Here is a 25,558-nt window from a genome sequence, read left to right as displayed (position 1 = left end):
TATATAGTGGAAGGAGCAGGGTCACCCAGCAGCACAGAGTATATCAGGAGATGAGTGATGTGTCAGTGAGGACAGGGTTGCATGTGATGCGAGGAGGGGAATAGAGGCAGCAGGAAGCCACTAAGAGAATTTTGTATCATGTCCCCAGAATAGTTGTGACAGTGTATTGTAGTGATAATAGATGTAACAATGGAATCACTTCAAGGTTCTCTTCAACTATATATTAAACTTGCAAATACCGGAATTGCTTTACAGTCTGCTACAGTCTTCTCTCCTTCTGTATTGCACTTATGTGGTTGTAGCCTCCTGCTATAGGAATGTGTAGGACCCCAATTGTCTTTTTTACACTCCATGATGTGTTAGATGTGACTACTGTGATAACGTAATAGCGCCTGGATACTGAGAAGGATGCATACCTTCCTAATTGATCTATAACTGTCCTTTTAAGCATTTTCATGAAAGGGCTGCATATATAGATGTCCTCATACATCTAGCCTCAATACGCCACGCAGCTCGACCCGCCTGAGTGAGCCGACAGGTCCAGCGCTACTCTATCGCCGAGCGTCTTTGTGTGATGCAATAAGATGCGTCTAGGACGCACCAGCAGACTGTGCTGATTTAGAGAAGCCAATTCTGCCTCATTTGTTCAGTTCATAAAACTTTCAGAGCCCCCCCCCCCCCCCCACAGAGATAAAAATGGCTTTTATGGTCATTGTCCGTTCCCCCTTAGCCAGCACAGCCCCCACACAGCATTTACAGGAACATCAGACATCAATGCCCAGTCCCCTCAGGAATAATATAAATCCACCCTAACCCACCAAAGGAATAAAATAACTTTAATTTCATGCCCCCCCCCCAGCAGCACCACAGTAAGAAAAGAAACATTTCATGGTCCCTCCAGACAGTCCACTCCACTGTCCAATCTAGAAGGCAGCACCTGGTCAGCAGCACACTCCAGGCAACAGGACAGCCTCTGTCCTCACACCAGTGACAGTCCTCCTCACCCAGCTAGGGGCATTCACAAAACACAGCAGGCAGCGGAGCACTGGTACACGGCGACGACAGTCCACCCAGTCCTCCGGAGTCCAGTCTCAGTGACAATGTGACAGTGTCACTCACCTCACCACCAGTGGCTCACAGCAGACAGTGGCTGGCGCACACGTGGCCGTGGCGTCTGCCCAGCACTCTGTCTCCTCTCCACTGTCAATCACTTCAGGCAGCGGCTCAGAGTCAGTACTCACTGCTCAGTTGCTCACCCCCACGGGTGGTCAAGTGCGGCTGTTGAGGGGGGGGCAGGGCTGGCGTGGGGCTGCGTAGCGTGACTTCTGACTGTCACACAGCCTGCCCTCCGCACTGCCTGCCCATCGGACAACAAGCTCTGATCCAACGCTGCCCGGATAAAACTATCATGTGTAGTTCAATCCCATAAATCAATTCCGGGGTTCAAATTCTGGCATTTTTGGCCTCATATCCCGGGTTCCCTCCGATTACGGGATTGGCCTCTCTAGTGCTGGTTAATTTGATATGTGACACTTGTATACCTGTGTGCACCTGTATATGAAGCACAATGGAATTTTTGGAATGAAAAAAAAAGCAGCGGCCGCTACATTGTAGCACTTTGTATAGGGATTTAGGGACTCAGTCGCACACAGATATACAAGTGTCGCATATCACATTAATCAGCACCGTCTGCTGGTGCAGCATTTTCGGTTATAAGACACCCTGCGCTAGGGACCTGGTGCTCTGAGAGGGGCTTTTTAGTGCGAATGCAGCAAAGATGTGGAAGAACACATCTGTATACTACAAATCCATAGTCACAGGCTGAATAGCTAACACTGTATATAGCTTGTTAGGACTTAAGGATCCCAGCCAGGTCTACAGTGCGGCCAAGCAATGACTGCTGGCCAATAATTGTCATTGGTGTTATTGGATGTGCGTCTTTCCTGGCACCAGAAAACACGCTACTCCCTTCCCCATGTGACGCTGGTTTGCCCGTCCCTGGGCTAGGGCTGTAGTGGCTGATGAGTATTTGCCACCAAGAGGAGGAAAAGTAGATGTTCTATTTTACTGCTCTTATACGTTAGTGAACTTGCTATTGTGTTGTGTGTTAATTGTGTTTGTTTTCTGTACAGTCTAAGGGCCCGATGTACTAAGCTCTGTAAAGTGGAGAGTGATAAACCACCAGCCAATCCGCTGCTAACTGTCATTTTTCAAACACAACCTGTGACAGTTAGGAGCTGAGTGTCTGGCAGTTTATCCCTCTCCACTTTATCACTTTTCAGAGCTTAGTACATCTCCCCTTTTAAATGGTTTTTATATTTTTGCTTAGAAAATTGCTTAAAATTGAATTAACTTGGTTGCGTTTAAAATGAAAACAGCCTTTCCGGTACGTCCCCTTTTTGTCAGATGGACAGGTCTTTAATATAGTACTACTCCGCTCCTCTTCCATGTTCAGTGTGTAGCGCTGACAGCTCTGAGCCGAACTGCCATGTTATGTCACCAAATATAATGATTTCTGAGCGAGGCGCGTCTGTCACCAGCACAGCGCCCCCTGCATGCTATAGCCGGTATCTGACAGACAGCGGCTCACTGCTCCCAACAGCAGGCTATTCTATTCCGCTAACTGCACAATGCAGCGCGTACCGGTCATGTTGGAGAGTTCTCTGGACAGGAAAAGCCGCGTCTCCAGATTATGCAATAGCCACAGAAGTGTATATGTATGTATTTCATCTGTAATACTAATGTGTAAAAAATATATAATATATATATATATATTTTATTTTTTATTTTTTTTTGTGCCCGGCAGATCTTGAGCCATATGTCAATCTGACCTTTGTGAAGAATGACCACTACGAGAAGGGGAACGATGTGGTAGTCGTACATGTGTATGTGAAGGAAATCTGCAAGCAGACCTCTCGGGTGCTGTTTCGGGAACAGGATTTCACGCTGGTCTTTCAGACGAGGTAACCGCCCGCAGTGTGCGTCACGGCTCTGGTCCAACAGCTTCGTTTCTGTATGAAGGGGGAAATGTATCAAGCCTTGGTGGAGAAGCTGCCCAAGGCAGCCAAAATCGGCTTCTGTCATTTATCTAGCACAGTGTTTGAAATGACAAACCAACGAATCCGCTTCTAACGGTCATTTCAAATACTGTGCGAGATAAATGACGGAAGCTGATTGGTTGCTCTGGGCAATTTCTCCACTTATTCAATGTGGGAGCGAAAAGTCAGTGCTGGACTCTTCGCTCCACATCGGAGGTTTGAGTGGGGATAAAGTATCGGGCGCGTGCCCGCTTATCCCCGTATTCAATTTAACAGGTGCGGAATTGGGACCCGGCGAAAAACTGGCAAAGTCCTCTGAATTTTCGGGAATTGATCCTTGCATACCCCAAAATATGTCCTGACACGGGGAATCACTATAGGTACCCCCGATTTGGCCTTCTGCATATTGTCGGGATTTTTAAATCGCTGTGGCAGGTGCATAATAGCGGCTATGAAGAAGTGGTGAAGAATAGCACTTTGGGTTTTTTTTGGGGGGGGGGGGGAAATAACTATTCCCATCAAATTTGGGGCACATCAAAATGGGTGCAAGCATATTTTTAAGTCCCTAAAGTGCATTTTGAAAATTCTTCAAAAATGCACCCGCCGCTACCACCCGCATTCTTTTAAACACCTGCTGCATACTTGGGAACCCCCCCTGAATTAATTTCTTCAGTCAAAAACTTGTTCCCCCTCTTTTAACCCCAAAATGTAAATTTTTTGGGGGGGGTCTCCTTATTTTGTTGTGTGTCTTTTTTTTTTTTTTTTTTTTTTTTTTTTTTGAGACTATTCCCAGGGGTGCAGGCTATTTTTTTTTTTTTTTTTTTTTTTTTTTTTAAGCTGCACCCCTAAACCCCAATTCTGCACTTTTTTTTGCCATGTAAAACATGGTGAAAACCTATCCCAGTTTTCCTTCAAAGACTTTTCGCACCGACGAAAAGTCTTTGAAATTGAATACGGGGATAATTCAAACATGCGAAAATTACGTCATCGACTTTTCGCAGCCTAATTGAATATGGCCCTAAGACTTGATGAATCCCCCTCCCTCCCCAAGGTGCCCTGAGTGCCAGTGCAGCACTGTCGTGCAGACCTCACCCAGAAGAGGAAGGGGATACAGTTATGTAATTAGTGAGGGCGGTCATGGTTGCCAGCAGCTGACTACTTACGGCGCTATACAGCACTGCCTAATGTCCGCGCTCTATACAGAATGGATGGTAATAGTAATTGTTACATGCTTCCGTACTGAGCTAGTCTCATGAATACCTACCATCCTGACAAGCTGTAATCTTTGTCCCTTATCTCTGCAGCGACCCAAACTTTCTTCGGCTCCATGCTGGTTGCGGCCCAGACACTGTGTTCCGGTGGCAGGTAAAACTCAGGTATGGAGATGTTCCTATCCAGATATTTTTATTTTTTTATTTTTATTTTTTTGGTTTGCTTGTTAATATCCTGCAATTGATGAACAGCAATTCTCTCCCTGTGCGATTTTGCAGGAACCTTATAGAGCCCGACTTGTGCAGATACAACTTCACAGGGTCCCGCATTGATATCTCCCTGCAGAAGAAGCAGTGCCAGCGCTGGGGAGGCCTGGAGGCGCCAGCCACACAAGGTCTGCACCTGAATTCTACCTTCTGCGGGAAGGCGGAGGTGGCTCGTTAGTAACGTGCAAGGGGTGTTACACTACGCCTGTGATCAGACACTTGCCCTCCACATTTTATAATCTCTAACCTGAAATGGGCCGATTTTTATATAGAGGTCAACCCAAAATAAGCCAAAACGTCACCTTTTTATCCCTAAGGAAGTCATACCATGACACATAGGGGCGTATTCAATTAGCGGTAAAAACTGCATTTTTTTCGCCATAGGCGGAAACTGACGTTTTTCGACGAAAAACAGGCAAAAATGCAATTGCCTAAAGAAAACTGGAGAAAACTTTCTACTTCAGGGTCCATAGGGGGTCCACAGGGTTGACCTTGGGGTATAGGTTGGGAACCAAATCCGGGCACCACGCAGTTAAAGCTTTTAGCTCCCAGGATGCACTTGGGTCCACTCTCCCTATAACCCCGCCCCCCAGCCAGAGGCACCTCAGTTTAAGTTGGTGCCCGGCCGGAGTCGGGTCACCGTTACTGCAGGGGGGCTGCTTAGCAGCCCCTAAGCTTAAAAGAGTTTTATTTTATTATTTTTTTTTTTTACTACTCTTCAGAGCGGCAGCATCAGACTGTCCAATGGACGTCTGAGCTGCCGCTCCTACACCCCGCCGGCGCTGCGACGCCAGTACAGATCTGGGGATCGCAGCGGGACCCCAGAGTCTGTACTAGCCGGGCTCTGGAGGAATCCCTGGGCTGCTGCCGGATCGACGGGGACAGGTAAGTCGCGTGGTCACCGCTTGCGGTGACCCGCGTGTACATGCAGCCTTATGCCTCCGGTCTCTGGGGACAGACCGGAGGCGCTAGCGGTGGCGGCGGGCTCCCCCTCCATGGAGGCATACCCCGCGTGTCCACAGCCCACCAGGGATTATAGCGGCAGCGGGAGCCGGCATCCCGGGGGGTTAATTGCTAGCCAGGGGAGGAAGCCTTCCCTGTCTAGCGGCTCCTCCCCTCAGCTCAGCGCGCCTTTCAATAATACAGTCTGGCGTCGCTGAGCTGCTTCCTCCGCGGGCCACGCTTCTTCTGAGGTCTCCAGCGGCCATTTTCTCTCTGTGGTGCTGCAGAACTCTTAGGATGTCAGTGAGTCCAGTCCCCCTGCGTACCTGGCCATTTTGGGTGAGTGTACACAGCGCTATAGCCTTCCCAGACACTGAATCTGGGCAGTTGAATGTAGCGACATTGTGCAGTATATTATATGTCATGCTTATGTATGTATATATATTTTTCTGCATTGTATGTGACTTATGCTAGTGCTGACTGTCTGCTTTTTCTCTCACCTGTCAGTGTATATCTATCCCTTTTCTTTATCTGCCCTAATACAGGTGTACCTGGGGTGGTTCTGAGACCTCACATATATATATTTGTTAATATCTGTGAGGTTTGTCACATACTGTTGCGTGCTGCACGTTGCCATATTTTAGATGGAACTGTGAGTTGCGTACGCTGATAATGGGTTCCTGCAGCTAATCTTAGCGTCAGTCAGGACCGGTATGGCGCTGCTTAATATTTCCGTCAAGATAGTCAGATATATCTGACCAGGAGATTGCACACGATACTGCACCCATTATTGCTATCCTGCAAGTCATAGCCTGCAGGAATTAGTGCGGAGGATTTTAACTCAGAAAGGTTTTCGTATGCGGCACCATCTGGTGCCGGGCCCCTTGCACGACCCCCTTAAAGGGCGTTGTTTCTCAGGATCCTCTCCTTTGAGGATCGCCGGGCGGGCCCCATTGTCGTCACTCGCTTGGAGTTACTTCACCATACTGCCCTTTTGAACTCGGGGTATCTCGCAATTTCTTGCAATTTACCCCTGTGTCACAGACTATCGCTCCCTGCCGGGGTTTTTCACAGTACATGAATTACCTCCGATACCACATCGGTCTGTCATTCCCCTTGCAGGGATTACCACAACGGCCACCCTGGTGGATGTCGTTTTATACGAAATACTAATTGGCGTGATATACGCCCTGTGGTTACTGACCAGTGGCTCTGCCGTGAACTGGATGGTATATTCGGCTCTTTCCCTCTCACATGGGGGGGAGCCGATCTCAAGTATTATTATCCCTGCTTTGGGGCTGGTAGCCAGGCTCATTCTGGATATAGAGAATGTCGATCCTGCACCAGTATCATACATCTCCCGTTTTCTGCCCAGCGGGTGGATCTCATAGCGGGAGTCTGGCTGTCCCCAGATACGAGGAGTCACAAAGGCCTCCTGTTTCCCATTCCCTGAGGGTCCTCACAAGTAATGGAAATCCCCTTCTGGGATGGATTTGTATGTTAATCATCGGGTTACAGGCATTAATACGCCTCCCATCCCGGCCTGGACGAATTTTACGGATCCGTAGGTGGTAACTTTGCCTGAAATCAATGTACTCGTTTTCAGGGCCTGTTGCCCGTCCTACCATGGCCATCGCATGGTGATGCTTTTGTGACGTTTTTCCCCTCCAACACGTCTGAGGTTCAAATATCTTTTTGCCGCTCACAAAATATGCAGTGGTCATATGTGGGATTACCTCATGGGATGCCGGTCTTCTAACTTTCAGGGTTTCGGCGGCGTCTGTATCCGCCGCAGTACCCTATGGCTGCGTTATGGGAAAGCAGAGGTGCACACTCCTTCCAGGGGGAAGTTCTTGTTTGGTCCTGACCTTGACAAGATCGTTGCATCATTGGCAGTATCACTAATGGGGAGATACCGTCTTTAGCTACTCCCACTACATTCGGACTAACTCTGTTAAGTCTTTTTGTCCTCAGGGTCAGCCTAAAGGCCTGTTTTTTCCTAGGCTGTCGGCCTCCACGGGGGCCACCTTATCCAGTACCGAGCAGTCCTGGACTTCCGGACGACCCTGTTTCTACACCTGAGGATATACCCTCAGCCTGACGGGACAGGTCTACATCTGGGGAATTTCCAGAGTGAGGTACTGATTCTCAACGGCCTCTCATTGCTCATGCAGCCTCCTCACAGGCATTGTTACACGGGCCCTTCTTCAGAACTGATCAGGGCCTTACAATCCCAGAAAGCTATACAGTCTTTGTGGTAAGCAGAGCTATTTCGGCCAACCTCACTATCTCAGTGAGGGACTGGTTGTTCTACTTTCTTTTTGGGGCGGTGACCGACTGGTCCTCCTTTGCCTATACTCTGTCTCAAATCCCTGAATCAGATTCCAACGGTGCCTTGACTCAGGTGGAATCGTCCATGCTCCATCATCCGATGTTTGGAACCTGGGGATTTTATGGTATATCCGAGTATTCAGGATACGTACCTACGGGTACATACAGAGCCCTCTCATCAGCATGGGTTCAGGTTTGCTGTGCCACAGCAACACTTGTAAGTTTCGGGCTCTGCCTTTTGGGGCTGTCCTCAACTCCACCGGGGTTTACCAGCTTTATGGATTTTCTGACAGTTCACCTGTTCAGTGTATCCGAATGCTCCTTTCTCTGGACGGTCTCCTACTTTTAGCAGGATCACCAAGGTACTTTACCGCCAGGTCAGGATAACCGGGGCTTCTTCTCGTCACAGAAAAGTCCTCCCTGCATCCCTCACAGGGTTTTCTTCATCTGGGAGCACTGCTGGATTCTCAGGATCTGAGAATTTTTCTGGCGTAAGACAAGATCTCCACTCTTCAACTTCGAGTGTGCGGATATCTACGCAGTCGACATATGTCATTACTCTTTGTGATGCGCGGTCTACCAGAGTGTCTACCTTTTGGTAGGGTGGAATGTGCTCAGTTCCATTCCAGGCCTTTCCATAATTGACTCCCCTCCAGATGGATCGAGTTTTTTCCATCGGATCGCTGTTCGAACGATGATACTTTCTACGGAGGCGAGTTGGTCTCTGTCCGGGTGGCTATGGCCATCTCGTCCAGGGTGTTCTTTGCTAAAGACAGTGTCTGGTCCGCATTCATTTCGGGGCAGTTGGACGTCTGTCGCTTCTGCCCTGCCACTTACCTTGTTGATACTTTAAGCTGTCTTGGACTTTCACTCTGGCCTAACCCATTTGTCACGGTAAACCTGAATAGGTTCAGTCCGACAGTGTCACAACAGTGGCTTCCATCTAGGCAACACTGGTAGTTGGGTGGCAATGTTAGGAATGTCACCCATTCTGACATAGTCCAAGGGTCTTCTCCTGGCCAACTCTGCGGTGTTTATTCCCGGAGCTCTCCATTGGGAAGCGGGCTTCCTCAGCCGTCACGGCGTGCATCCCGGGGACTAGTCTCTTCTCCAAGAGAGGTTTCAACTCCTGGTGAGCAGAGGGGGCCTCCCTGAGGGGATTGATCCCCATGGCCTTCTGACTCGATCACACATTACCGGTGTTACAGTCCAGCTCTAGGAGTACTGAAGCTACCTTCAGTGACTCTTTGTCAGTGAAGTGGTCCTTCCACTTTGTGTACCTGTGTCCTCCGGTCTCCCTTCTTCCTCGAGGTCTTCGGAAGTTTAATTCGAGACGGAGGGGCTTTCCTTCTGGGGGCTCCAGGTCGTCCCAGACATCACTGGTACTAAGATTTTCGGAGTCTCCTCCTCGATGCTCCGTTCCTACTGCTTCACTATCTGGACCTGTTGTCTCAGGGTCCTTGTTTTTCCCTGGATCTGGATCGCTTGTCTTTAACTGCGCCCCTACTGTGGTCCTCGGGCTTCCCTGGCTCTGTCTTCATTGAGATGTTTAGAGCAGATAGGCCAGACTTTGCTGGGATCTGCCACGGACTGTGGCATACATAATTCTTATGGTATCGTACCTGTCGATACGATCCTCCGGTGTCCAGGATTTCCAGATATTCTGGCATTCCTTCCAGCTGGCTTGGGTTTCACCCTTGGCCTGGCCTTCCTGACAGTGCGGATCTCTACACTGTCGGTATGGTTAAGATATGGAATTGCTCCGCTCTGGTATCCAGTTCATCCTTTGGAGTGTTTTCTGGATTATGTCTCCACTTGTCCTCCCTAGGGACTCCTGGGGAGTTAGTAGTGGTTCTTTGTTCCCTCCGGGGACAGTCAATGGAACCGCTGGTTGTGATAGCCATTACATGGTCTATTGTTTAAGCTCTCTCTCTCTCTCTCTCTCTCTCTCAGGGTGTTTAAATCAACCAGGAGAGTGTCTGAATGGGGAGCGTTCTCATGTGGCTCCCTCTTCTGGAGGGCATCATGTCAGGGTGTGAGTTGCTCTCGCCCTGTGTTTCTTCTTAAAGTGGTTTTTAGGTTCCATATTATTCTGGAACTTATGGTATGGCCATTCAGTTCCCAGTCCTCTCGGCTGTTGTGGCCTCATGGACTGTGGTCCGGCCTCTTTGGCTTTATGTGATCCGTTCAAGTTCCTTATGGTAAGCGGACTCCTTATTGGTGGTCTGCGGTTTCTGGTTTTAACAGGAAACGATGGCCGGCCTATAATGAAGTGTTGACTGGATGGCCTCGTATGTCTTCCTCAGGGGCCTACCCATGGGTGGGCATTTCTGTCGTTGAGGCTTGTTTTTTTCTCGGGCCGTGTAACCCTCGTGGGCGGCTCGTCGTGGCGCCTCGGCTGTTTTGCCTTACTAGGTGTCCACGTGGTCTTCTGTCCATACCTTTTTAAGGTTCTAGGCATTGGTTTCCTTTGCCTCTCAGGATGCTTCCTTTTTGGCGACGGATTCTCCTCTCAGCACAGGAGCGTCCCCACCCTTGGTTGAACTGCTTTGGGACATCCCCAAGGTCAACCCTGTGGACCCCCTATGGACCCTGAAGTAGAAAACAAGAGATATGGTAAGAACTTACCTTTGTTATCTCTGTTTCTACGAAGTCCATAGGGTCCACAGGGCGCCCGCCCTGACGCACCTGGCTTCATATGGGCTGTGTTACTGGTCACCGGCTTCCCGTCTCCTTTTCTGTGAGTATGGTTCTAGAGTGTTCCAGTTTTCTCTCTCTTTTTCTCTCCTCCTCCGGCCTTTGGCTACTTACAATCTGAGGTGCCTCTGGCTGGGGGGCGGGGTTATAGGGAGAGTGGACCCAAGTGCATCCTGGGAGCTAAAAGCTTTAACTGCGTGGTGCCCGGATTTGGTTCCCAACCTATACCCCAAGGTCAACCCTGTGGACCCTATGGACTTCGTAGAAACAGAGATAACAAAGGTAAGTTCTTACCATATCTCTTGTTTTTCTCCATCCCAGACCAGGTGAAAAAAAAATGCAAAATCCCTATTTTTAGCTAAAAATGTTGGGATTTATTTCAGAACCCTTTTCCTAATGATAAATGACCCAGAAAAAATGTAAGTTGCGCACTTTGGCGAAAAACGAAAGCGCAATTTTTGGTGTAAAAAAATAAAACTGTTGAAAATGATACAAAGCAATTTTTTTTTTCCAGGAAATTTACTGCTCCACATAAATTGGGGGTACGTAAAAATGGGTGCATTTATCATTAGGGGGGTGTTCAAAGGGTTCTGAAAGAAATCTCCCCAATTTTAGCCGAAAATAGGGATCTTGCATTTTTTTTTTTCACCTGGTCTGGGGTGGTGAAAACTTCTCCAGTTTTTTTTTTTTTTAGACAATTGCGTTTTCGCCTGTTTTTTGGTGAAAATATCGCAGTTTTTTGTTGACAAACTGCCGTTTTCACGCTAATTAAATACGGCCCATAGCAGTATTAATGGATAAGGAATGGTACGTGGCTATTCCGGACAGATAGTCTGACAGCATGGTGTCTTGTAGCAATGTAGACACAGGTGGAGAATGCTGAATGTTACTGGGAAATCTGCTTCACTAAAATATGAATATATACAAATGGAGAATTATACGTTTAAAAGTCTTGTGAGTTGAGCTCAGAAATCATTAATCCTTATGCTGTGTATACCAATAGAGGCTGTGCTTCGTACATCTGTCCCTTTAACTCTCAGGAATGCCATGATCCAACTTTGTTTCATTGTGCCTGTCAGGAATTTGGGTACATTGTGGCAACACTACATGATTTATTTATATTGTACTAACAACCTACACCATTTATAGGTGCACAATGCAAGGCGCGCACAATTTTACTCCTGAGCACTCGGTGTCCAGCGTACACCCTCGCAAATGAATGTTTCAATACAACAGATTGTCTGTACTAAAGCACGTGACGACTTTAAATGGACCGTAGGCAGAAATGTTGGACGGAACGGAGACGCATACACACTACATATGCAAGATGGTGGCTCATTTGTTTTTCAATAAGTATCATGCAGAAGGTCCGATCCAATCATCCGATCCGTGAGATAATTAGCCCCGGGTGCTGATTGGCCCGATTATCGTAGTGCGTTCCTAGCTAAAAACCTCTCTCTTCACCATCAAGATACATGGAGTATATTGTGTGATTAACGCTGATTATCATCTATTATTGGACTATTGTTCTTATAATAGACTTCTCACCCTGTTGACCAGTCTGTCACTTACATTTACATGAGACATCACCAGTATCCCAGAGCACGCCCATTTGTTTTCATTGTATGTACATAGGTTGGGATGCCTCTTGCATTGAAGCTGCTAGAGGTACACATTTAATAACCTCTACAGTACTGTATTCAGAACTTATTTTTTTCTATACGCCTTTATTCAAGATCTATAAATTGGTGTATTTCCCCGGCGCCAGGAGACCGGTGCCCGGCATCCCGATTGAAGGGATGCCGGGCGCCGCTAGCGGACAGCCGCGGGGTGGGAGGGTTAGGTTTAGGGCACCCAGGGGGGACTTAGGGTTAGGCACCCCCCCGGGAGGGTTAGAGTTAGGCTAGGGGAGGGAGGGTTAGAGTTAGGCTAGGGGGAGGGAGGGTTAGGGTTAGGCACCCCCACGGGGGGACTTAGATTTAGGCAGTGGGGAAGGGGGGGGGGGGGGGTTAGGCACTTGGGGGAGGAGGTTAGGGTTAGGCACCCCTAAGGAGGGCTAGGGGGTTAGGTTAGGTTATACTTACCTTAGCGACGATCAGGATTTCCAACGCCGTCGGGCTTCCGCTGCTGGGATCTGCTCATCTGTCGGCCAGGCGCTGCCGGGAATCGAACCGCCGGCCATGCGACCACCAGTATTTCATACCGATTCCGGGTACAGGATGCCTGCGCTCGGGATCCCGGCCGACAAAATCCTGATGCCAGCATCCCGAAGGTTAGAATACGGACACCTGTCGGTCGGTATTCTAACCCTCCCTCCCTCCCTCTCTCTCTACCCCTAACCCTAACTCTTCCTCCCCTGGTACCTGAACCTAACCTACCCCTCCCCCTAGTGCCTAACCTACCCCTCCCCAGTGCTTAAACCTAACCCTCCCCCTTTAGTGCCTATCCATAACCCTCACGCTACTTACCTCCGGGATGTCGACGCCGGGTTTCTGACAGGTGTCGGGATTCCGGCGCCGGTATTCTAATCACTGGCATCCCCTTTGTCTGGATGCTGAACTTATCCCAATGCACGTACTGCTGGATGTTATGTATGTGACTGCAGGATGCAGGTCGACAAAATAGTTCTGATTAAGTACAGGCACAAATTTTGCTGCTAAACAGAAAACCTTCTTTCCCCCTTTTTAAGGTGCAGTGGGTGGTGCAAAGGTCGCAATGCCTGCAAGCCCTACCCCCCTTGACAAAACACAGTCTGGTAGTAACCAGCACCCGTTATCCAGCAAAGAAGAGCCCCGAGTGGTGGAGAAGGAAAAGCCCCGGGTGGAGGACACTAATCTGGAGAACGTCTCACCCAGGGCAGCGGCTGAACATGTCTCTGTGAAGACAGAGCAGCTTCTGCCATCGGTAGGAGTAATTTGGGTTTAAAACTCTTGACTTTTTTTTTTTTTTCTTTTTTCTTAGTTGTTTTTTTTTTCTTAATCTTATTTGATAAAATGCACCTTGTGCCTTTGCAAAAATAAAATCCCCAGCCAGGTGTTACCTTACGTCTGCTTTCATAGTTTGCTAACTAGACACAGGATTTACGTTGGCGTTGGAGGAAGTTTATTTGTTCCTGAAGTTACAGATGCACTGCATTCTGGGTAGTGGTAGTGCACTGCAGGGGATGACGGATTGTTGCTGGCTGGTGTACACGGCTTCTTGCTGGTTATCCCGTCTTACACGTTTAAATTTGTCCTTTTAGAATGACCCTGGAAGGTCCATGCTCATTTATCGGGATAGATTATATTTAGGCAATGTAGAATAATACACTAAACATTAGAGTCATCTCAAACAGAGCATTGTGCCCGTGAGAGGCGGGTGGGACTAATTCATGCGGCATAGCAATGATCCTAGTTCGAATGAATGTTTCAAGGATGTTGTCTTATGATCTCAGCTTGTTTTTGTGGGGCTTCTAAATTATGTATACTACTGGAGGAGGTGATTGTTAAACTAATTTATATCCTCCTCCTGATCTATTTGCCTTTTTGTTTTCAGCCCAAACCAACGTGCATGGTGACCCCGATGACGCACAGCGCGATGAGCGGCGACAGTGCGCAGGTGGAAGAGGAGAAGAGAGTCTGCGTGCCGGGTTATACCGGTCTGGTCAATCTGGGAAACACCTGCTTCATGAATAGCGTCATACAATCTCTGTCTAACACGCGGGAGCTCCGAGATTACTTCCAAGGTCAGTGGCTTTACGTGTGCTTGGCTTAGTCATGCTGTCTGGCTTTCCAGTGATTCCAATAAATCTCCAGCCTGACTCCTGCACAAATACATTTTCCATAGTGTGTTGCCACTTTCATCCTGTTTCTTAGCATCTGATGGTAATTCTTAGTTGTCTCTCAACTTCCCCAAGACCATTCATTTGAATCGGAGATCAACTGCAATAACCCACTGGGGACCGGTGGGCGACTTGCCGTCAGCTTTGCCGTCTTGCTAAGGACGCTTTGGAAAGGAACTCATCACGCCTTCCAGCCATCTAAACTCAAGGTAAGGCTAGCGCAGATCTATTTACTTAGAGGACAGCTCATTTTTTAAAACCAGAGAGAATATAAATAAATAGCATGTGATCGGATTGCTTTGTATTTGTATAAAGTGTTAGGAGACTCCGTATGCCATTATCCATCCCCACTACGCAGATTATTGAAATTCAGGGGCTTAGAATTTTGTATTTGCTATTAATCTTGTGCAGTTTGTCGGGCAGCACAGGACTATGGATATCGGATCCTGCTTCATAGCGTTACAGCGGCTACGCAATGAGCGATGTAATGATTGATGGAACGATCCCTCATTCCGTTCTTCATTACCTGCAACGGCGCCGCATACGAACGCGGGAACGCACCGATAGTCCGTACGCACTATGCAATTCGCACTATCTACCGTTCTGATCTGCGTCGGAACAATACAGGGTTCAATGGGTTGGCATAGTGTATACTCAGCTTACAGCCAGAGTACCATCCTGACCTGTCCATCCACCAGCCTGTGGCATTAAAGGCAACATGCACAAAGGGTCTGTGGGTAAAAGAAAATTTCAGGTCCATAAGCCAGGTCTTTGGAGGTCTGTGGTCTTCAGGAGTTTTCGGCTACATTATACCAGCTTAAAGTGCACCTTTTTTTTATAGCTTCACACAGTGGGAGCAGTCAGTTTATGGCCTGAAGAATTGCATACCATCGATTCACTAGTAACGGGTTCTATTAATGAAGCACTTTGTGACATTGAGTAGACTTGTGACAGACTGTGTGGTCTATATTTACTAAGCTGTGTTAGGAGATAAAGTGAACGTTGATAAGGTGCCAGCCAATCAGCTCCTAACTGCCATTTCTCCTTCATCCACTAGGGGACACTGGAGGACTTCAAGACAGTGGGTGTATAGACGGTGCTGAGTGGAGCTTAGGCACTTTAAATTTAAATGAAGTGTTGACTAGCTCCTCCCCTCTAGGCCGGTATTAGTAATTAGTTTGTGTCCGAGATGGAGCTGGTCACAGAAAAAGACTTCTCCTACTCTGAGGGCTAGGATAGCTTAATAAAGACCTATTCAATCACTGAGGACCGACAGGCAGTAGCTGCATCTGCCTGTCCACTACGCGGGGCACGGCCGGAGGGGACCCACTTGCAAGTGCATGCACTTAGCCTGGGATCCGCGACACCTGAGACCTCAAGTCTTCAGGGGAGGGCCATATGCCGCTGCTTGCAGCACGCATCGCGGACCCCCCACAGAGCCGCAGCAACACAGTCACCACCAGTGTGACTCAGTGAGTATAGCTGGCTCCCTGATCAGCAGGTGGCTTCCTGTGTGCTCCTGCTACCTGATTAGCAGGGTGGCCGGTGCTGTCCCTGCATTAGGTGGCTCAGCATAATGCTGCCCAGAGGCGCATATATATATATATGTGTGTGTGTATGTATGTATGTGTATATATATATATATATATATATATATATATACTGGGAACACGTGCCCATTTACAAAACAGCGCTATAATGCAGGGGGCGGAGCTTAGCGACTACCTTCTCCTGCCTCCCATCAGTCCCAGCGTTTCACTGCAGACTGCTGGCGGCCATTACAGGGAGAGGCAGCGCTGGACGGCCTACACGGACCTGTATGTATTACAGGTCCGTGGGCTTATGTAGAGAGTTTTGGGGCATAATAATCCTTTTGTCTGGCGTTCTGGCACTGCTAGGAGCGCTGTTTTGGGCAAGCGTGACTGTCTCCAATCTCTCTGTACCCCAGTATATTCTGTGTTTGCTTACCCTGTCAGTTAACCTCTTGTGGTTTGTGTGGGGTTTGTATGTAGCATGACTGGCAGGTCTGAGGCATCACAAAAATTATTTACCTGCAAAAAGTGTCAAGTGAGATTCACACGGGCAGTCATCTACCTCCAGATTGTGTGACTGTTGTTATACGGATCAGCAATCTGCAGAGATGTCAGAACCACCGTCTTAGACGCAGATTACATTTGTTATGTCCTCTCTCTCGGCTGAACTGGAGGCTTCTCGCAGAGAAAGAGAGGCTTACAGGTCAGCTGCTACAGAGCAACCAGCTTGGGCGTGATCCCTAGCTGTTTCTATAGAGGGGATTTCCAAAGCCATGACAATGGCGTCCGCTCCGCAGATCTCTAAAAAGAGATGGTTACCCTCAATCCTCCATTGGGCTGACCCAGAGGAAGAGGATATGCCGGAATTAGAAGAGGGTGAGTATGCCCCAGATTCGCCTAGAGAGCCTCTGGAGTCTGATCCTGAACCGGTATCAGACGGAATAGAAGCCTTGATTGCTGCAATACGACAGGTATTGCAAATACAGGAAGAGGACTCAAGTCCTGCAAAACAGTCTTTCTTTCTTAAGAAACCAAGGCAAGCTACGGCTTTCCCAATATCGGAAGAGCTGGATTCCCTTCTAACGACAGCCTGGGAACATCCAGCTAAAAAGTTTCAGATGTCCCGGCGTTTATTGTCTTTTTACCCCTTTCCAGCAGGTAATAGAAAAGCTTGTGAAACTCTCCCTACAGTAGATTAATCTGTATCGCGACAAAAAAAAAAGAGTATGCTCCCTGTTCCTGGAGTCACGTCTTTAAAGGACATGTCCGATCGGAGACTGGAGAGCACTCTTAAGTCCATTTACACCGCTGCAGGGGTGACTCTTCGTCCAGCGATCGTTAGCTGCTGGACAAGGATATCGAAAATTGGGCTAAGCAAATGGCGGACGGAATGAAAGATCAGCTGCCAGTGGAGGAACTCATTCTGTTAGCAGAACATATAGGTGAAGCGGCGGCTTACCTTGGAGAAGCGTCTAAGGATGTTTGTTCTATTGCCTCCAGAACTTCAGCTCTGGTAATTTCAGCACGGCGGGCCCTGTGGCTCAAAACTTGGCAGGCTGACGCGGAATCCAAAAGGGCTGTGGAAGCACTTACTTTCACTGGAAAATGTACTATTTGGGGCAGAACTAGATAAAGGGATATCTCAGGCTACTGGAGGTAAATCCACTTTTCTACCAACTGCAGCTCCTCCACCTAGACTATCTTACTCTGGATCTTCGTTTCGGTCCTTTCGGGCCCCGGGTCGTTCACATGGATGGTCGTTTCAGAGGAGGATCATCAACGTCCCGTGGTACCAGAGGTCAGGGTAGAACCGCAGCCACCACAGGCTCGAGTCTACAGGAGGGAAAGTCCACTTCTAAACCCAGTGCATGACAGGCTTCCCTCTCACCTGGGGTACCCCCAGAGTGAGAGCGCGTCTTCGGGACTTCAGCGAGGTCTGGACGGAAACCTGTGCGGACGCTTGGGTCCGAGATTTAATAATTCGGGGCTACAAGCTCGATTTCCAACTTCAACCCCCGAATTGTTTTTTAACCACAGGTTTCCAGTTTCCAACGACAGAGGTGTGGTCTTACAGAAAGCAATAGACGGGCTTCTGTACATGAAAGTGGTAATCCAAGTCCCCAGTCATCAGAAGGGAAAAGGATTCTACTCCAGTCTGTTTGTCGTTCCGAAGCTGGATGGCTAGGTCAGACCCATTCTAAACCTAAAGGATCGCAATCCATATTTACGGATTTTCAAGTTCAAGATGGAGTCTCTTCAGTTGGTAATTGCAGGCTTGGAGGAGGGCGAGTTCATGGTATCTCTAGATATCAAGGATGCCTACCTGCACATTCCCATTTGGCCACCTCCCCAGGCTTTCCTGAGATTCGCAGTTCGGGAATTCACATTTCCAGTTTCAGGCCTTGCCCTTCAGGCTTATCTTCAGCCCCACGGGTATACACAAATGTTATGGCTGTGATGATGAGTCTCCTTCGGAAACAAGGGATCACTTTATTACGTACCTGGATGACCTACTGCTGAAGGCAAATGCCAAAGATCAACTATTACAGGACATCACCATGACGCACAACCTCCTCATTCGTCATGGATGGATCCTAAATTTTTCCAAGTCGCATGTGCAACCGACACGGATTGCAATTTCTAGGAATGATCATGAACACAGTGTCTCAACATGTGTTACTTCCCCAGGACAAGATAACTTCAGGAGATGGTGCGGTTGGTCCTTTGACGTCGGCAGGTTTCGGTTCATGCCTGTATCCAACTTCTGGGGAAGATGGTGACGGCCTTTGAGGCTGTTCCGTACGGTCGTTTTCACTCCAGACATTTTCAGCTAGATCTCCTATCACAATGGTCGGAATCCCACCTGTTTCTTCACCTACGAGTCATGTTAAAACCTAATGGTGCATACACACGGTCAGATTTTTCCTTCAGATATGAACGATAACGATTTAAAAATCGTTCAGTCGTTCATATCTGAAGGAAAATCTGACATATCTGACATGCCTGAACGATGGACGATCAACGATGCGCGTTCCCGTTTGTCAGATAACGATATCTGACATCTGATGTGTTTGCAGTCAGACTTGGACGATTCCATTCATTTTAATGCAGTCAAAAATCGTTCAATCGTTCAAAACTTTGGCAAAATCGTTCATCTGACAAATCTGACCGTGTGTATGCTCCATAACACTCTGATATCCCTACTGTGATGGTTAAACTCAATTCACCTTACGGAGGGTAAGAGATTCAGAGAGTGGGATTGGACGCTTCTTACCACTGATGCGAGTCTAAGAGGCTGGGGGGGGCAGTAATTCTAGAGCATCACTTCCAGGGACGCTGGACAGCACAGGAATTGAGTCTTCCAATCAACATATTGGAATTAAGAGCAGTTTTTTTCTATGCAATACAGACAGCAGGTCACCTTCTGAGGAGCCGAGCAGTCAGGGTCCAGTCCGACAACGCCACAGCAGTGGCATATATAAACAAGGAGGCACCAGAAGTCGAGCGGCCATGAAGGAAGTCAGCCGGATTCTTATCTGGGCGGAAAGCTACGCAGGGTCAATTTCAGCAATCTTCATAACGGGCGTCAAAAATTGGGAGGCAGATTACCTCAGTCGTTTCAGCAGCTGGTCCAACGGTGGGGTCTTCCGCAGGTCAACCTCATGGCATCCAGGCAGAACCATCAACTGCCCCTTTACTGCTCTCGAACAAGGGATCCACAAGCGGTGGCTGTGGATGCACTGTCAACACAGTGGCGGTTCCACTTCATTTATCTGTTTCCTCCATTTCCCATTCTCCCTCGAATCCTTCAACGCATCAAGAGGGAACAGGCCAAGGTCCTGCTGATAGCTCCGGACTGGCCTCGCAGAGTTTGGTACTCCAACATTTAACCCCTATTGGTAGACAATCCGTGGCCCTTACCACTCAGAGAGGATCTACTCCTACAGGGTCCTTTAGTCTATCCAAACTTAAAGCGGCTACGTTTGACGGCGTGGTTGTTGAAAGGGCCATCTTAAGACGTAAAGGGATACCTTTCAAGGTGATTCCTACGATGCTTAGAGCCAGGAAGGAAGTTACTTCTAAGCATTACCATCGTATTTGGATGGCATATGTATCCTGGTGCGAACGTAGAGTTTTGCCTCCTACGGAGTTCAGTCTTCCCAGATTTCTGGTACAAAGACTTTTCTGCAGGGTGTGGTTAGATTGCAACCACCCTTTGTTCCTCCTACAGCTCCATGGGACTTTGAATTCGTCCTGTCTTTCTTACAGTCTTCTCTGTTCGAGCCCTTGGAGTCGGTGGAATTGAACTATCTTTCATGGAAGGTGATACTTTTGCTGGCTCTGGCTTCTGCCAGAGGGTGTCGGAGCTGGGAACTTTTATCATGTTGTCCACCATATTTGGTATTCAATGAGGATAGAGCTAAGCTACACACCAGAATGGATTTTCTGCCTAAGGTGGTTTTGGCCTTCCACAACAATCGACCTATTGTAGTTCCGGTTCTTCCACGGGATTCTCCTTCTTCTAGATCCTTGGATGTGGTTAGAGCTTCTCAATATATGTAGACAGGACGGCAGCCATTCGCAAGACGGATACTCTTTGTATGATGCTGCTCGTCCGGGTTGGCCAGCTTCCAAACAGACACTGGCTCGATGGATTCATCTGACCATCCGACAGGCGTATACGGCCTCGTCTAGAGAACCTCCATCTTCCATTACCGCACTTTCCACTCGCTCAGTGGGTGCCTTGTGGATGGCTGCTCGAGGCGTTTCTATGGAATCTCTGACCCGACCAGCGTCTTGATCGGGCCGGCATACTTTTGTTCGGTTTTACAGATTTGACACCTTTGCGACCTCTGCAGCGCAATATGGCCGGTCTGTCTTGCAGGGTTCTCGGCGCTTTCCCACCCGTGATGGGAGCTCTGGGACGTCCCCACTGTCTTCTAGTCCTCCAGTGTCCCCTAGTGGATGAAGGAGAAAACGGGCTTTTGGTACTTACCAATAATTCCCTTTCTCCGATTCCACAGGGGAGACTGGACACCCACCCGGCGCTGTTCTTCCTGCCACACCTGTTATGCCTGTTGACAACTGGTGTGTTGCCTAGGGTGATGTTATGAATGTTAGAGACATGTTTGTCTATTTTTTTCATTCTATTTTCCTTTGTTTTCAACTTGTTTTGGGTACTTTCACCCCCTCCTCTTCTGTCAATCTTTTTTTCTCAGCTCCCCTCGGGCACGGTTCTAATACTGGCCTATAGGGGGGTATAGAGGGGAGGAGCTAGTCACACTTAACTTAACTTAAAGTGCCAAGCTCCACTCAGCACCGTCTATACCAGTGTTGGCTAACCTTGACACTCCAGCTGTTGTGGAACTATATATCCCAGCATGCCCTGCCACAGTTTTAGCATGCCCTAATAGCAAAACTGTAGCAGTGCATGCTGGGGTATGTAGTTCCATAACAGCTGGAGTGTCAAGGTTAGCCAACACTGGTCTATACCCCCACTGTCTTGAAGTCCTCCAGTGTCCCCTGTGGAATCTGAGAAAGGGATTTATCGGTAAGTACCAAAATCCTGTTTTTTCAAACACAGCCTGTGAGATTGCAGTTAGGAACTGATTGGCTGGTACCTCATCACCGTTCACTTTATCTCCTAACACTGCTTAGTAAATACACTGTATCTAGTAGTCTCAATGTGCCCCTGACATCCCTGTGCATGCATCTGCATGACCTATTTCTGTTCTGTAGCCTACATTAAAGTTTATTTTCTTTCCATATCTATTTGGTAAATGTAATGCATGCCTTGAATACTGTCGTACGGTAGTATATAATGCCTGTATATTCATCTAACTCTCTCTTTCCAGGCCATAGTTGCCAGCAAAGCCAGCCAGTTCACTGGTTATGCCCAGCATGATGCCCAGGAGTTTATGGCTTTTCTGCTGGACGGTCTCCATGAAGATCTGAACCGGATTCAGAACAAGCCGTACACTGAGACCGTGGACTCAGACGGGAGACCTGATGAGGTACCTTCATACGCGTTTTGCATAGAGACATTCCAAACTGTTCCATGGAACGTTCTCAGTCTGCATACTGGCTTCTGAATATTGCACGTTACACTGGCTGAATTATACCCCAACCACACCACAATGAAGTGACTCCATTGCGCGTTTGTGACACTTGTAAGATAACGGTGGGCGTTTAATGATGGCTTTTGTTGTTGCTTTGCCCTGTAAGGTTACTGAAATCCCCTTAATTACCGAAAGCCTCGTAACCATTTCTGTGTTCTCTCCTGACAGGAGGTGGCAGATGAGGCCTGGTTGCGGCATAAGATGAGGAACGATTCCTTTGTCGTAGACTTGTTCCAAGGCCAGTATAAGTCCAAGCTGGTTTGTCCAGTCTGTGCTAAGGTGAGACTATACCATTAGTGAGGTGCCATCAGTGCGTAGTATCAGTAAGGAAAATGTGGCTTATTGTCTTATTCATTTTCCCTCAATGTTCTGGTTTTTGTGGCATATGGCACTTTCTTTTGTCTTCTCTTTTAGTTTCCTCACTTTTATCTGTGTACTGACAATTGATCCGTTAGCGCTTCTCAGTTCAGAGGTCTCCTATTCCATGTATAGGTTCACTAAGCTCCAGCATTGAAATGACCAGATAGAGTAAAATACATTACTCAGTGGTACCCTGACATTCTATACCGTAGCGCTGTTATCATAGAAACCTAGAACTTGAAGTCGGAAAAGAATCTGCAGGTCTATACGTTCTCAAGAAGGTAAAAGGAGAAGTCGTTCAGTAGCTTCTGATGGCACCAGACGTCTCGAGAAGGTTACCTTACATCTGGCCTGGCCAACCTGTGCCTCTCCAGCTGTTGTTAAACTAAAAGTCCCAGCATGCCCTGCCAAAGTTTTGCTATTGGGGAATGTTAAAACTGTGGCAGGGCATGCTGGGATTTGTAGTTTCACAGCAGATGGAGAGGTACAGGTTGACCAGGCCTGCCTTAGAAGGACACACTCCAGAGGGCCGCAGGCCCCACGTGGCATCTTCCTGTAAGACATGACCCTTTACATCTGGGGCCGTCTCTTCATCAGACTGACCAGCTTTAACATTGTGGCTGTGGAACATTGCTCTCATCCTTTATTGGAGATTCTGCTCCTGGTCTGGATTCCTTCGATCATGGGCAGCAGCGTCCAAGTGTTTCATAGCATTATGTCGTGTTACTGGCCTTTTCCGGCAAGCTTCTCTGTTTACACCGGGCCAATGTTAACTCTATTACGCGTCACTCTTGATTTTGTGCAGAATCTTCAGCGGCAAGGCATGGGGGTCTCAGTTGGATAGTGGTGCAGGGCATTTTACCTTTCATATGGAACGAGAGTATTATCCCCCTCTTCTCAAACTTTGTCCTCAAGACACACTAACGGTCCAGGTTTTAAGCCTATCTGCGCTTGGGCACAGATAAATAAATCAAAATGACTGCAGTGCTGATTCATAAATGTACTCGAGCGTGGATATCCTGAAAACCTGGACTGTTCGTTTGTCTTGATGAGACCGTTTGAGAAGCAGTAGATGAAAACGCTGTCTCCTGTCCTTTGGCCAAAAATTTATCCAGTACTCAGTATTTGAATCCAGTCATTTGTCAGTTTCAGAATTCATTTATTGTAGGATACTGTATTAAGCGCTTTGCTAGATCTGGATACGCTATTCCCACCATGATCTATGACTTGAAAATTCCAAGAAATCCTAGATATTTCCCTTCAGGTGCAATGGACACTGCTCAGGGCATGATACAGAGATGCACACAGAGCCTGTCGCTGCTGCAATCCCGTACGCAGCAGAAATGCGAGAATATGCTAATGACTCAGCCGCCATCTTGTGCTCAGAGACGCCGAGCTCTAACATCCACAGCTTATGTACTAAAGCAAAAAAAACTGGAATCATCTGTAGCACATCAAATCTCTGAGTAAGCCAATGTTGTCTCAGAATGAGCCTCTCTCCTAAGGCGTCGGGGCGCCTCCAGCTGCGTACGAATGCGCAGAGGCTCACGCCCAGAAAACTGTCCTAACACGTCTGTTTTTCTAGCGACCGCTCCCATATCCTCCCCCAAACGCTGACTACCTGTCACTCCCTTTGCGAATAAATACTCTGTGACCATCATCACTAACCAATCGCTGCCTGTGCGCAGGCGCAAACCAATCGCTTCACTACATCCGACATTGATAATTGCGTCCATCACTGAATCGGTCCCACTGAATGGTTCTGACCAATCCCAACCCCCTTTTTCTGGTTTTCACTTTCATTTTTTGGACACATTTATGTTGAAGCTTTGTACTGTATGTAACGGAAACCTACCAAATGGGACTGTTTGTAAATAGCAAATGAAAGGAATTAGCTGGTGATGTAGTTAACCACCAATTAATTAATAGGACCAGTGTTTAAAATACTTGAACAAATAAAGTCCATCTTGTTTAATACTTTATTCGGATGTAGCCCATAGTATACTTGCTATATATTTTCTTTTAATAAAGTTCACTTGATATTTTGACCCATCCAGACACCAGGATACACTGCTTGGGTATCACTGATCTAGGGGATACAATGTTACAACTTTATGGACATTAATACAAGATAAACGTTGTTGTATTGAATTATTGCCTTTCTCTGCTGCTATTGAAATATTATTCTTGAAACGTGCGAGCCGGTGTTTGCTTGTGAAGGGCTGAACTTTCCTTCTATCCACATGTAATCCTGATTGATGGTTCTGTTTGTGTTGAAAAATCAGGACAGAATGGTCCTATTAGTCTCTAGCTGATGATACAAGTTCCCATCAGGGATTTGCTATCCAAATACTAATGTTCTTACTTTAGCGCAGACTAAACTGAAAATATGCTGTTTTGTAAAAGCAAAGAAATTGTGTAATTCTTTTATTATTTTTATTTTTGCTGTATATTTTTTGCAATATACATGCTTATGCTGGGTACACACTAGACGGCATATTGTGTATAGAAGTAATGAACGATATATAGTAGCAGCCATCGTTGCATGTGTACACCCATTTCATCTCCATGCTGCACGGCAGATGTGATTATAGCTGAAAGATGTTGATCTCGTGCAGTTACATCGTTGAAGCGTGTACCCCAAATTAGTCTATATAGTTTTTCAGTGCACCCATTGTCAACACACAGCGAAGTTAGGCAGCCATTTTGTTCAGCTTCATACCTAGCAATCCTGAGTTACTGGGTCCTAGTGATATTGTGTTTTTCCATTCCTAGCGCTCCTGAGGTACTGAGTCCTACTGACATCACTGTGCTCTCCATACCACGCAATCCTGAGGTACTGAGTCCTAGTGACATCACTGTGCCCCTCCATACCTAGCAATCCTGAGGTACTGAGTCCTAGTGACATCACTGTGCCCCTCCATACCTAGCAATCCTGAGGTACAGGGTCCTAGTGACATCACTATGCCCCATCATACCAAGTAATCTCGAGGTACTGGATCCTAGTGACATCACTATGCCCCACCATACTTGGCAATCCTGGGGTACTGGCTCCTAGTGACATCACTATGCCCCACCATACTTAGCAATCCTGAGGTATAGGGTCCTAGTGACATCACTGTGTCCCTCCATACCTAGCAGTCCTGGGGTACTGGCTCCTAGTGACACCACTGTGCCCCTCCATACCTAGCAATCCTGAAGTACAGGGTCCTAGTGACATTACTGTGCCCCTCCATACCTA

At 47.6% G+C, this 25,558-nt stretch overlaps 1 protein-coding gene across 7 annotated transcripts in view; it reads left to right on the top strand.

The window, feature by feature from the left end:
- The window catches only part of USP19 (ubiquitin specific peptidase 19), a 90,253-nt gene that overhangs the window by 33,848 nt on the left and 30,847 nt on the right, over positions 1-25,558 (top strand). For 3 of the 7 annotated variants that reach the window (XM_088473218.1, XM_088473217.1, XM_088473213.1), the window contains exons 7-14: positions 2,807-2,963; positions 4,343-4,414; positions 4,502-4,644; positions 13,176-13,390; positions 14,021-14,210; positions 14,382-14,515; positions 21,694-21,852; positions 22,126-22,236. In XM_088473218.1, coding sequence (XP_088329344.1) covers positions 2,807-2,963; positions 4,343-4,414; positions 4,502-4,644; positions 13,176-13,390; positions 14,021-14,210; positions 14,382-14,515; positions 21,694-21,852; positions 22,126-22,236 — 1,181 coding nt within the window. The remainder of the gene's footprint in view (positions 1-2,806; positions 2,964-4,342; positions 4,415-4,501; positions 4,645-13,175; positions 13,391-14,020; positions 14,211-14,381; positions 14,516-21,693; positions 21,853-22,125; positions 22,237-25,558) is intronic. The other 4 variants (XM_088473219.1, XM_088473215.1, XM_088473214.1 and 1 more) reach the window with 3 other exon arrangements.

The sequence above is a fragment of the Taudactylus pleione genome, unplaced genomic scaffold (genome assembly GCF_031769625.1).
Source record: "Taudactylus pleione unplaced genomic scaffold, aTauple2 ptg000133l, whole genome shotgun sequence".
Classification (NCBI taxonomy): domain Eukaryota; kingdom Metazoa; phylum Chordata; class Amphibia; order Anura; family Myobatrachidae; genus Taudactylus; species Taudactylus pleione.
This window is presented reverse-complemented; position numbering and strand designations above follow the sequence as displayed.